General features: G+C 33.5%; 1 protein-coding gene across 5 annotated transcripts in view; it reads left to right on the forward strand.

Annotated features, from left to right (window-relative positions):
* Positions 1–14704, forward strand: part of ccdc85ca (coiled-coil domain containing 85C, a) — a 115485-nt gene that overhangs the window by 95262 nt on the left and 5519 nt on the right. For 2 of the 5 annotated variants that reach the window (XM_087289514.1, NM_001045384.1), the window contains 3 exon segments: positions 3305–3409; positions 11650–11745; positions 12497–12595. In XM_087289514.1, coding sequence (XP_087145640.1) covers positions 3305–3409; positions 11650–11745; positions 12497–12595 — 300 coding nt within the window. 5 annotated transcript variants of the gene reach the window in all.

A 14704-nucleotide genomic window follows, 5' to 3' on the forward strand; every position in this document is an offset into this window, starting at 1 on the left:
AATTGTCCGTCGTGTATGAGTGTGAATGAGTGTGTGTGGATGTTTCCCAGTGATGGGTTGCAGTTGGAAGAGCACCCGCTGCGTGAAACATGTGCTGGATAAGTTGGCAGTTCGTTCCGCTGTGGTAACCCCAGATTAATAAAGGGACTACGCTGAAAAGAAAATGAATGAATGAATGAATGAATGTGAACTGATGTCAATCATTTGTTGTTTAGCTGAAGGTGGGTGCGGGTGTAGTGCTTTGCATCAAGTTTTGTTTTTGTTTTTTGTGTTTTTTTTTTTTCTGTCGTCTTTCTTGCAGTTGTAAAGAGGTTTACTTTCAAATAATCTACACTTAGCAACAATCCACTTATTTTCTTCCATGAGTTCAAAATAACAAGAATCCTATGCAAAAATGTATAGTATACTCTGGCGTGCCATTGTTTCTTACTTCCTGTTTGATGGACGATTTGGGAATCATTTGTTTTAACCGGATCTTCTAAGTGGAACGGTTGAACCAGTTCATTAAATTGAACTTAGTTGTCTTCACTAAATACTTAATTATTTACTTTTTAAACATACTGTACCGTACCCCCTCTGACTTGAAATAAAGCAATATCCTGATTGACTAGAACAGTACACTGACTCATCTGCTATGATAAAAGAGACCCGATGATGATGAGTGAGAGCCGACTGTCTGTTCCCTCGCAGCACGCTCTCTCATTAGCCCCTTTCACATAGTGATACTGGTAACTTTATCTGTAAATTCAGAAAAAGTGCTGTTCACACAGCTAATGACGTTAAGGAATTTTTCCGGAAAACACAATTCAAACATCCATTCCAAACTACCGGTAAATTCTGATATCATTAACAAGAAATGACCTCTAAACGGCTGCATTTGTTTTTGTTAACATTTGACTACATTACAAACTCTGGATAGATAAGTATTCTGAATAACGTCGGTGAAATTGAAAACATATGGAGGAACACTTTCGCATGTCGAGATGTACATAACATGTGTGTGCTGGTTCTCACCGGTTGCTTCACGTGCACACGCGTCAAGCAACCAAAGCAGCTTGAAGGTAAACAAATGGCGGTTTATCATACGCATTTTATTGATAATAATTTAAACAGTTGGCATTTAGAAGGTACATAGAAACGTTTTCTGACTAACATCTAGCAGCTAAATGTATCTGAAAAAATACTCAAAGGCTTTTGTTTTCATAAACAGCGCGGATGTGAGTGCTTCTGAATGTTCTGATTGGCTGGAGTACATGTCTCACATCAGCGCGTTTTAAACGTGAACGCCACCTTCGGGCAATTTTCCTTCTGCGTTCACACAGCACAGCATTCCAGCAAATAACCGGTAATGTTACAACTCTTTCCGGAACGAATTTACCTGTATTTTCAAAAGGATCCTGTTCACCCATACAGACCTTTCCAGAAAATTGGCAGTAATTTTCCAGGAAGGTCTGTATGTGTGAAAGGGGCTATTGAGTGTGTGATTCAACCTCATTTTTATTTCACAATATTTTTTTAAAAAGCCAATTAAGCAAGGTAAAAATCAACTTGCGTTACATTTTTCTAAAAGTAACTCAAATAATATTACTTATTTTTAAAAGTAGTCCGTTACTTTACTCGTTACTTAGAAAAGTAATAGTATTACGTAACATGCATTACTTAAAGCGATTTACCCCCAACACTGATCATAATATATATCTTTATCAAGATATGAGATGCGTTTTTTCATCAGCCTCAGTTGTTTAGAAGGTATTTTATGGCCTGTGACACTCAAATATGCAGCGGTAGGAGTTTTGCGGACAGGTGCCTTTTGGCTGAATTTCTTGGGTCATTATTTATGAAGCGTGACTGACATTATCCTCTCCGTTTTGCTTTCTTTTACCTTTTATCCTCTTCTCAGATCACCATTCAGGAAATGATCTCACGTGCCATCCGCTATCCATTTTTCATTCACAAACATTTTTGCAAGGCTTTTATTATCATCCTGAAGTCAGATATGTTGAAGACAGCACATTCTGCTCCATTATCAATCATGACTGTTGTTTTAACAGGGTATTTTTTGGCCCATAATATATTATCAAACAAGGGAAAAGGAGTGTCCATGACAAAGTCAGAAAATGAATTTAATTAAAATTATATTATAACTAATTGAAGAATGCTAGACCAACTGTGGTTTCTTTGTGCTTGGACTGCTGGATCTTTTTTTCGTTGTTTTGTTGATGTTGTTCTAGTAAATCTGATGAGATTTGGTGTTGTTGGTGAGAAGAGGTCAGGCAGCAGCTGTATTTATAAACTCAGTGTGTGTTAATGCATTGCGGGTCCCTCAACGTCTGTCCGGCTAATGCCAAAAATCTGGAAGAAAGCAAGTGGAAGTAAATCTGTCTGGATGGTTTCTGTTTTGTCAGATACAGACATTCTTTGTTATTTCAAATTTAGTCATGTTTGCCACATAGAGGCTTGCATTGGGCGGTTAATGTTTGGTCATTTCTTATGCTCCTGTGTTTTCTGCAGTGGAATCTAGTCATGAAAATGAGATTTGCTCAAAACCATGGAATTTTGGCAGGTTTTTTTTGTGTGAATAAATTAAGGTCACTGCACAGCTAAATAAATTGTGAAATTTAGTTTAAAGCTTTATTAATCCCCTTGGGGCAATTTATATGACAAGAATGACACGCTTAACACAATAAACACTAACACTTAACATCAAGTACACAAACAAAAACTGAAAAAAATATATAATAATAATAAAAATTAACAATAACAATAATTTATAAGAAAATAAATAAAATAATCATAATAATCAACCGATCAACTACATTTATAATGTAACCGAATATCTTCAGGCACAAAAGTAAAACGAACTAATGTCTATGAACTGTAAAACGACTATTTGAGAATAAAATCTGTGTGCTTGTGAAAAGGAATGGACTGGTTTTATGAATTATAGACATACTCAAGCTCAAAAATTCAGTTTAATTTGAAGAAATGGTGACAGAAATCCCTGCCTATATCATTTTACAGAAGTAGTAGTAATAATATTAAAGAAATATACATTTTAAGAAATAATAATCCCACATTTTTACAGGAGTAAAACGGAATTTGACTGAAAATGGTACTTTTACATTCTTTCATACATAGTACTGTATTGTATCACTTTTTGGTTCTCCCTTTGATACTGTATATCTAGTGAACTATAGTTTTTTTTAGTTGTTAATTTTATTTTGCCGTTAATCCCTCTAATAATAATAATAAAAATAATAATAATAAAGATCCGTGTTTGACAAATGTCTGCTTTTCTCCGCAGCAGGGCAGTGTAGGAGACCTGAAGACGCTCCGGAAAGGTCTTTCTCTGTATCACTCGGAGTCTCAGCTCTCCTCGCTCTCACAGTTTCAGGACACCTTACAAAACGTACGTATATGCCGTCTGACATCAGCAAATTTTTTACAATCGGAGCCAAAACCTAAAGCACATCCAAGCTTAAAAAGATTTGTCATGTTGAGCCGATTTAGAGGAGATTTGACTACAATTAGCTGTCGCAGTTCCAGCTGGTAGTAGGATTCAGGGTTGCTCTTTGTTGAAGCAGACGAGAATTGACCAGAGCCAACAGATTAATACATCAGCCTCAGTGACATGGGAAAGTCCAGATCGGGACAGGTCTTCATGATTGTTTTTTTCTTTTTTTTTTTCATGCTTTATATATATGCTTATTTATTATTCATTAATTCATTTTATTTTATTTTAATAATATTTTATTTTATTTTAGTATTTTTTATATAATAGTTTTTTGTTTATTGATTGATTGATTGATTGATTTTTTAATTATGTAAATCTAATTTGATTATATTTTACAGGTCTTTTTTTAGTTTACACTTTTTTTTAATAGTTTTACCTTTTATAAATTGCACAGATTTTATACAGTAGTTGCGATTCAGAGATTTGGTGTTAAATTAATCAAAAGTTTTACATTGAAAGCATATTCAATGCCTTTTATAACACAATGATTTGTTATATCATTATTTGATGTAACAAGATAGATTTACCTAAAAAAGAAACAACAAACTCATTCTGATACATATGTAAAATTTGTAAATGGAAAATGGATTGTATTAAATTTGATCATATTTTTATATTATAAACAAAATTCATCCCAAAACCTTTTGAAGGCTATAGTGTATTTTCTTCATTAGACATGTTATTCTTTTTGGTAATGTGATGAGAAGTGTTTATATATTAGAATGCAGGAAAGTAAAAGCATGAAAGATGTTTTTTTTCTCCTAGATCATTTCCCGTGGAGTGTGTTTTGATCTCTGCTGTAGACTCTTAGGGCATCCATTCCTTCTTTCAAGGATCATTTCTAACATAAAATGTTATTATGACTATTACTGTTACTACATCTCTGAATTGTACAAAGGTTTGATAATTGTACAGGTTACTGATAAATTAAAAGTCCTTTAGCATACTTTGCATATACCCTATTTCAAACTACAGCTGATCAAATCATTATTAATCAGGTAAATTGTTTTCTAAATCGATCTTTCTCTTTTGTATGTTGTAGTGCAGTATTTATACAAAAGTAATATTGTGATCCCCGATTGCAACAGAGAAATACTTGGAGATATCTCTGTAGACTGATGGCATTTTAGTATATATCACATATTAGATATTATGCTAGAGAATCATACAAACACTTGCTCTAAAGTGACATTAGTGAATGAGAAACTGTTTCACAACTGTTCCGACGTCAGCAGGATATGTGAAGGAATGGCGGATGAAAGTAGTTCTCCTTACAAAAGGATTTTGAGACGTGTTTGATTTTCTTTTTTATGTACCCGATTATGCTGTGGAACTGTTGTATAAACGCAATATCAAACTCGTAGTAGTGTGATGTGGCTGTATATCGTCACTGGTAGGACACTAATGCACGCCTCTCACCAGTGCTGGTCACACTGCTACTTGTGTGATATTGGTCATGTATATATGTGTATATATTTTTTATTATTTTATTTTTTGCATCATATATTGTAGATACATATATTTCTGTATGTATAATTATATGTGTGATGGTGTAAATGTGTAATTAGATATTTTAAATAATTTCTTGTTTTTTATGTAATGAAAATGCTGTAACATAAACATGTAAAACTTCACAATTGCTTATGAATGTGAAGTTGATAATGCATTAATAGTCAGAGCAGAGATAATACATTAATCTGATTAATTACAGATAATGCATTAAAAAATATATGAACTTATGATTATATAATTAAATGATAATTTGGGAGCAAGCAAAATGTAGTATGCAGATTTTTAAACACATCCAGTTGTTCTTTTATTATCCCTTCCCTCTTTTATTCTATCACCCTCTCTCTCTCTCTCTCTCTCTCTCTCTCTCTCTCTCTCTCTTTCTCTGTCTGTCTTTTCTCCTGAGATATTATTATCATCATAATCATCATTGTCATCATCATGATTCCCCTCCGCTCGTATCCTCAGTAAAGGTCATCCATGAACCTGTGCGTGAGCTCATCAGCGCAGTCATCAGCAATGACAGGCAGAAACCGCACAGCTGCTCCGCTTTAAAATGAGGGACAGTTTCCACAGCAAGGAGAAATCAATTAGAGGGTCTCGTCCTCAGAGACTGCTGGCCTTATTTTATCTCAGCTCATCTCTGTCTACCAGCTCACGGCTTCATTAGCATGGCTTTGAACTTTCGCTTTAATCACGGGACGAGATGGCACTGAATAATGCAGCGGCGAGCTGTTGAAACAATAATCAGGTTGTAGGAGCGATGCGGTCGAGGTTACACGAGGAGAGCTAATCAGAGGAGTTTCAGAGGTGCTGTTACAGTTGTTTAACAGAGCTTTCATTAATAATAATTATTTATTGGATTTACTAAATTTTTTAAGGTAAGTGGTTGCAAACAATATATAGGCTGAATTTTTACAAACAAATTAAATTTAGTTATGTTCAACAAACTTTTTGTTTGTTTAAATTCAGCCCATATAAATTGTTTTTAACCACTTTAAACCACCTTAAAAATTTAATAAATATAATAAATCATTTTTTTCATTGAAGATGTGCCGTGGACAAGATTTGCATGCATGTTTGTTCAAGAATGTGATCAAATTTGGAAATATAGTGGAATATTGCATGTAATTTCAAATGATTTCCAGCTATTTTTTTAAATAAGGTTTTAGAATTGTAGGTACATTTACAATCTCCAAATTAAAATTTCAATTATTTTTCAAAAACAAATACTTTAAGGGATCAGTTTTGAATTCATTTGAAAAAATAATGGTTGTATGTGTATTTAGGGGTGTTCTTAAAATATTAACTTAAAGACTCCCACTATAGCTATTTTTGACTGATTCCCTATCAAATTTGATAATTTTGTATTATTGTACATTGAAAATGCTTTTAGTTAGTTAAGTAAATTATAAATTTGTTGTATTCCAGTTGCTTAAAAATGCTTGAGTCATATGTATAAAAAATCAAGCAGATTAAATGTGCAAGATACAGTTGAAGACAGAATTATTAGCCCCCCCCCCCCCCCCCCCCCCCCCCGAATTATTAGCCCCCCTGTTTATTTTTCCCCCAATTTCTGTTTAACAGAGAGAAGATTATTTCAACACATTTCTAAATACATTACTTTTAATAACTCATTTCTAATAACTGATTTATTTTATCTTTGCCATGATGACAGTAAATAATATTTGACTACATATTTTTCAAGACACTTCTATACAGCTTAAAGTGACATTTAAAGGCTTAACTAGGTTAATTAGATTAACTAGGCAGGTTAGGGTAATTAGGCAATAATAAAACACATAAGACTTTCTCCAGAAGAAAAAATATTATCAGACATACTGTGAAATTTTTTTTCGCTCTGTTAAACATCATTTGGGAAAAAAAAAAATTCAAATGGGACTAATAATTTTGACATCATCTGTATACAGTAGCAGAAATGTGGGATATAAATTCAAAATTCTGACTTTTTCTTTAAATTTTACAAAATAAACATGGTATTGGGAGTTTTTAATCTCAAAATTCATTAATGTAAATATTAATTTTGTATTTTTAAATTATTTTATTATTTTATTATTATTTTATTATTTTATTTATTTAAAAATAAAATAAAGAAGTGATAAATGTTTAAATGTTTATTTGGAATCAAAATAAATGTTCAATACACATACCTTTTTCTTTAAAATAACCATTTTTAGAATGTCAAGGACATTTTCTAGTCTAAAGAACCCGCTTCCACTATAAAAAAAAAACCTTTGTGCAAAGAAATGTTTCTACAAATATTGATCAATCTTCATGAAAAATACATGTTTTTATACAAATACAATATACAAATACAAATACAAATGTTTGCACATTTGTCACTCTGCTAGAAAGCTAAACTTAAAAAATATGTATATATAACCCTTGTACTAGCATTCACATTTCCTGCTCCTCTTTCCCCATCAGAGTCTGCATGTGGTCTAATCGATGGATTTGTTTAATCCAGGCTGTGACCTGCTTCTGATGTCCAAGTGTTGTTTACGATCAATGTATTTTGTGGATTAAACTGATGAAAGATTAGCTGTGGGTGTTTATGTAGGCATTACTATGCCTGTTCAGAATATCCCATTAATGGTCTCTGATTTGAAAAGCCTAAACAATATCTTAATGATTTAATTTGGCAGCATCTAGTGGTAGTCTTATCTTGTACACACTCCAGCCAGTCACACAGATATTCCTTATGGCAAAGCTTTAAAAACTGGGCACCACATCCAAAATTGGATGATCAGTCATTTTCCGTTAATGCCTTCTTAATGGATTATTTTTGAATAATCAATAGTCTGATGAATCTGAAGGCCATTCAGCAGCATTATATGTCTATTTCAGTTCACTATAATGTAAATACTTGATAGCAGGGATGTGGCGGATATCTTAAAAGTAGGGGGGACAGCTGTATGAGGCCAAAAAATTTACATTTATTAATCACCTGTTTCTAAATGGTCTGTCTCTAAAAGTAAGGGGTCACAAACTTAGATACGTGAGGAGACCCATGATTTTTATAACTTACAAAGTTAATAAAGGGCAACACAGTGGCACAGCAAGAAGGTCGCTGGTTCGAGCCTCGGCTGGGTCAGTTAGCATTTCTGTGTGGAGTTTGCATGTTCTCCCTGGGTTTCCTCCAGGTGCAGATGAGTGTGTATGGATGTTTTCCAGAGATGGATTGCAGCTGGAAGGACATCCGCTGCATAAAACATATCCTGGATAAATTGGCGGTTAATTCCGCTGTGGCGACCCTAGATTAATAAAAGGATTAAGCCGAAAAGAAAATGAATGAACGAATGAATGAAAGTTAATAAACAGTAAATAATTTAATGTCCTGCTATATTTGTTATTCATAATTTCATGTACACATAACCACTATTTGTCACATCATTATAAAGATAATTATGTTTATTTTAACACTATAAATGAGGAGGACTTCTCTCCTTCTCAATCCCTGGGTCTGAATGCAGACACGGTGGATAGCAGTGCAGCAGGTCTCTTGCCCTGTATATTCCAACCATTAACCCCGCTGGTAATCTGGAGGAATTTAAACATGTGCAAACACAGCAGCACGGTGTGTCTGAATGATAACAAACTCAACTGATAAAAGACAAAGTCCGCCATATTCCAATTCTCGAACAGCTCTCTGGACAAAAATGCTTGTTGCAAACCAACAGCTTTGCTGTATCGGCCCTGACAGCATCTAGGGGAAAAACATGCAACAAACCCTGTGGATCATGGAAACAAACACATACGACCCATGCCGTGCGTGGTCTCACCCAGTCATTGGGTCTCACAGCTTGGCAGATCTGCCTTGCCTATGGAAAGCACGTGCTCTCATGAATAACTAACAAGCAGGGTCTTCTCATAGGAAAAAAAAACTTAGCTATGAATAATATTGAGAAACCGACATGTCATCACTCAACTAGCAGATGCATGACACGTCGCTGATTTTGATCACACCCCAAAAATGTTTTTATAGATGAAATTAGCTGACAAAAGCTCAAAAGGATCCAGTTTTCTCCACAATTAAAGCTGACAGGTGCTAACTTTGTCCTTAATCATGCCCAACACACACAAATCTGTTAAAAGTTTTAAAAAAGTACTCAAGGGTGTCTTTAAAATCATTGCATTATAATGTATACAATTGATTAGACATGAATTTGAATTCACATGTACAAATTAAATCTGATATAATTCAATTCAGTATAGTTTTGTCATTATTTAATGAGATAATTCAACCAAAAGGGCTTAAATAAATAAATAGGCATTGGCATTTCCTGTATAAAAATCCATATCAGTTGACCACAGCTTGTACTAGCAAACGAATCCATGCAAAATGAATTGTGGGACTCCCGGGCTTCTCTAATCGGGCTGCGGGGCGATGCTTGACAGCGGCCACTGGGTCTGGATGTTCTCGGGTCAGTCCAGGGTAAAGTCCTCAATAAACCTGCTGGCAGCTGAAAGTGAGCAGCACAATCCTGCTCAAGCAGGCCAAAAGCGAGCTGCCGTTTCCATCCAGGGCTCCTCTCTCGACCCCAGTGCTGAAATGCCAGCTCAATTGTTGTGGATTTAACGCTAGAATGGGACTCAAAGGGCTGTGTCTAAACAGGGGCTCACTGGACCCCGTGTGTGCTGAAAGAGCTCTTTGTTGATGTGGAGCCATGAAGGGGTACGAGCAGAGATGAGTTATAATGAGATGCTTTAACCCATTTCCAGTTGACTCAGAGAAACGGCTACGGGCTTTTTCAGTGTTGTGCATGCTTGCTGGTAAACCGAGAGAGATTTTGTGTGTTGTGAATAAATATATAGGGATGACAACGTATCATCGATGATTACTTAATTATCAATAATCTACTGTATATAAATCATTCATTCATTGATTTTCCTTAGCCTCAATCTCTTTATCCATCAGGGGTCGCCACAGTGGAATGAACCGCCAACTTATCCAGCATATGTTTTACACAGCGAATACCCTTCCAGCTGCGACCCAGTACAGGAAAACACCCATACACTCTCACATTTACCCACACTCATACACTACGGCCAATTAAACTTATGTAATACACCTATAGCGCATGTCTTTAGACTGTGGGCTTAACCTGAGCACCCGGAGGAAACCCACACCAACACAAGAAGAACATGCAAACTCCACACAGAAATGCCAAGTGGTTCAGCTAAAACTCGAACCAGGGAACTTCTTGCTGTTAGGCGACAGTGCTAACCACTGAGCCACCGTGTCAACAAATTTATTATTGACTGTCAATAGAGATGCATGATATACTGGATTTCCAAAAACGCATTGAGTATTATTAAACTGTTTAATGACAATATGGACTTTTGTTGTTGTTGTTGCTGTTGTTGTTTTTACACTAGAATTTTTTAAGTTACATATTAATTTATTTTAATTTTGGGAGTGGTTGCGTATAGTTTTTGTATGCATAAGTACTATATATTTACCCTCAAACGGTTCCAAACCTTTATGTCTTATAGGAGCACAGACTCTCTCGACAGTTCTGGAGGTGATTAATAATATAATAACACTAATTCTGAAATGGTTAAGGTGTTTTACAATGACCAAAACAACATTTCAGATGTTTTACAGTTTGCTCAGCCTGCTGGTCTGTCCATTCACACACATTTTTATCATCTCATGATCTCTTATAACAAAATCACATGATTTTTTTTATGTGCACATTGTGGAATTTGTTCTGTAAAAGTGTTTCCATCATTGTTTATGTGGATCTTTCCTTATCAAATAAAAAGGTTATCCTACTCAGTTATATTCGCATGCTTTTAATGCGCATTTTCAAAATTGATGCACATGTTGGTGTTTCCATCTACTGTTTTTTATGCGCATAACCAAAACACACATACATTAGGTGGATGGAAATGTAGCTAATGGTTACAGGTTTATCTAGGTTTAAAATAACTTCTTTCATGTTCAACAGAAGCAAAAAAGTCACACAGTACTCAAATTATGTTTGCTGTTTGTTCAAACTACTTATTTATAATACGCTGAAACAACACAATTCGTGGCCAACATTTTTACACTGAGGTTTGGAACAAGTGAAGGGTGAACAGAGTCAGTGGTGACAGAATTTATATTTATTTTTGGGTGAACTATCCCCTTAATAAGCACAATATCTTCACATTTTGGAAGAAAATAACACACTTGTAGTGACTAAACAATATTTTCTCACATTGATGCTTATTGTTGCATTTTAATCATAACACCTCATATTCATTTTAATATGTTTTTATACTGCCTTATTTCAATATACACTGTTGCATAAATATTGTATTACAAACGTACAGAGCCTTATTTCAATATTCAAGTAGGACGGTATTTAAATATACACTACTTGTATATTGAAATAAGGCACTGTAAATTTGTAAAGCAGTATTTATAGTCACTTTTTGGGCAAGGATTTTTGCATTTTGAGGGTCATTTGCACTGTAATGCACACTCATCTTACATTATTAATGTAATGATTAGTAAATTATTTGATTGTTAATTTACCATTTATTTTAAGAATGATTGATCATGGGAATTTGTGTAAATTGACATCCCTAATAAATAAATGTCTATTTATCTCTAGGGGTCTATACGGATTGCTGGAGGTGATCTGGCGCCCACCGTAACAGGATACCTGCCTGCAGCACAGAAACCTGAGGCTGTTGTACATGCCATGAAAGTAAGATGCTGATGCTAATGATGCTAAATAAAGTCATATTATGATAACTGTTCCCACATGTTTAGATTGTATTTTTTATTATGTCTTATCATTAGTCAATAACAAGTTAGAAACAACTTTTAAAAGTCTAGTTTCGCAGCCACTATACTGAATACAACATGGTAGAGCTGTCTCAATTGATTCCCAGAATATATTGTTGGTGTTGGACCCATTACATTATACTAATACTGCCACCTAGAGGACTTTTTGGTCAACTAAAGGATTTAGGAGTATTATTTTTATTTTAAAAAAAAAGGAATGGTACTTGTCTATGCAAATTATTATTTATATATGAGTGAATTTCTATTCATATTTTGAAGCTTTTATTTTTTTATTTAAATTATTTTCATTTTAAAAGTAAATTAGGCTGATTTATTTATTTTTATTTTTTTGTGGAAACTAAAATCCTCTTTAATAAATTTATAAAATGCCAAAATATGGATTTGTTTTCATTGCTGTTATTCCTTAGAAGCTTGTTTTTCATTATGGACACTAATGTATATTTCTAGTTTTAGCTAAAAATAGCAACTCTTTAGTTGTCTTGTCTGTTTTTTCATTGTTTGTTTTTCACTGATAATATTCATACAGATGTTATCAAAAGAGTTACACAGTGTAAATACTCAGTATTAGGTTTTTGATATCTTATATTTCATTAATAATGAAGCTTTAGCGAGCATTGCTAATCATGTAACTGTGTTGGTTTGCTCTGTAGGTATTAGAAGTGCATGAGAACCTGGACAGGAAGATCCCAGAGGACTATGAGGAGGATCTGAGCGAGAAAGAGAAAGCCATTGTCAGAGAGATGTGTAACGTGAGTCTCCGTGGTCCATTAATAAAGCCCTGTTGAGCAGAGAGAGAAGCTGAGCGTTTGTTGTCCTGTCACTCTGGATAATTACACAAGCTCTGATGGAGGACACTGTTTCAATGTTTCACAACAGAGACCCACTTTCAGACCACTTTAATGAGAGGCCTTGGCAAAAGTCCTCAGAGTGTTTACTGCACAGTTGTCTGTGCAATTAAAATAACTTGATCAGTGAAACAATGCAGGTTTATCAGCTCTCTGAAGGGCCCCTGGAGTCTGGGACCTGTGCTGTGTTCCTGTCAAAGCAAATCTCTGACAGTACACAAGAGCTGCTTTCTTTTATCATCAAATTCAGTCTACAGTCGCATCAGAAACCTTTTAAATATATATTTTATAAAAAAATATTAATAATAATAACTATATTTTTAACTCTTTTGGCCTTGTCCTTAGCTTTATAAATATATATATATATATATATATATATATATATATATATATATATATATATATATATATATATATATATATATATATAATGTAAATATATATTTTTGAGGCTTGTCCTGAACTTCTAGTCTATTAAATACATAATCATTATTATAAAAAATATTATCATTTGCATTTTGACATACTATATATTCTGATATTATACATATTTGCCTTATGTAAGTTTTTTCCTTAGTCTGTAAAATTTGTAAAAAGAAAATAAATAATTTTGATATTAATAAAATAATAATACATTTGCCAAAATCTCGCTTTTTATCTTTTTGTAGGCCTTATAATATATATTATTATCTATTATATAGTATATATATTATATATTTATTCATATTCACTAAATTGTAATATATATATATATATATATATATATATATATATATATATATATATATATATATATATATATATATATATATATATATATATATTCACATTTTTTATGTTACAGCCTTATTTCAAAATGAATTAAATTAATTTATTTCCTCAAAATTCTGCACACAATACCCCATGATGACAATGTGAAAAAAAGAGTTTTTGAAATAGTTGCAAAATTATAAAAAATTTAAAACCTGAAAAATCACATGTACATAAGTATTCACAGCCTTTGCTCAGCACTACTTGCCTCAAGTCTTTTTGAATATGATGCCACTAGCTTGGCACATGTGTCTGGGAATTTTTGCCCAGTCCTCTTTGCAGTCCCTCTCAAGCTTTATCAAGTTGGATGGGAAGCGATGGTGTAGAGCCATTTTCAAATCTCTTCAGAGATGTTCAATGGGATTTAGGTCTGGTCTCTGGCTGGGCCAGTCAGGGACATTCACCAAGTTGTTGTGAAGCCACTCCATTGATATTTGGCGGTGTGCTTTGCGATATTGTCTTGCTGGAATATGAACCGTCTCCCCAGTCTGAGGTCAAGAGCACTCTGAAGCAGGTTTTCATTTAGGATGTCTCTGTACATTGCTGTACATTTCGATTCTTGAGTCCTTCAGATGACTTTTAGCCAATTCCAGGCGGGGAGTGGCTTTCATAATGCTTTATGGCACAGGCTGTGAATACTTATGTACATGTGATTTTTCAGGTTTTTTATTTTGAATAAATTTGCAACGATTTAAAAAAATATTTCCTTCACATTTTCATTATGGGGTATTATGTGTAGAATTTTGAGGAAATAAATTAGTTTAATTCATTTTGGAATAAGGCTATATATCTTTACACTCTTATAATAGATATCTTTACAAACAAATATGTATTCCAATATTTTAAAATTCTTACAATTAAAAATAATTTAGAATTTTTGGGCCTTATAAAACAAAATAGTGACACTTAAAAATGTAACTTTGCTTATAATTGGATTGAGTTGTACTGCATTGTAATGTAGTGTATAAAATGTTTTATTTTATTTTATTTTCAGTATCTGACCACTTTAATGTAGAGTATTTAATTTAATTAAATAAAATAAAAATAAAAAGCAGTTTAAAGGTGAACACTGAATAAATAAATTATTCATATTATTTCATATTTTTGACATTTATTTATTTAATTTGACATTATTTCATTTTCAGTATCTGACCATTTTGAACGTAGAGGAAAAAATCTGAATGTGTAATTTAATTAAATAGA

The sequence above is a fragment of the Danio rerio genome, chromosome 17 (genome assembly GCF_052040795.2).
Source record: "Danio rerio strain M-AB ecotype USA chromosome 17, GRCz13ab, whole genome shotgun sequence".
Lineage (NCBI taxonomy): Eukaryota > Metazoa > Chordata > Actinopteri > Cypriniformes > Danionidae > Danio > Danio rerio.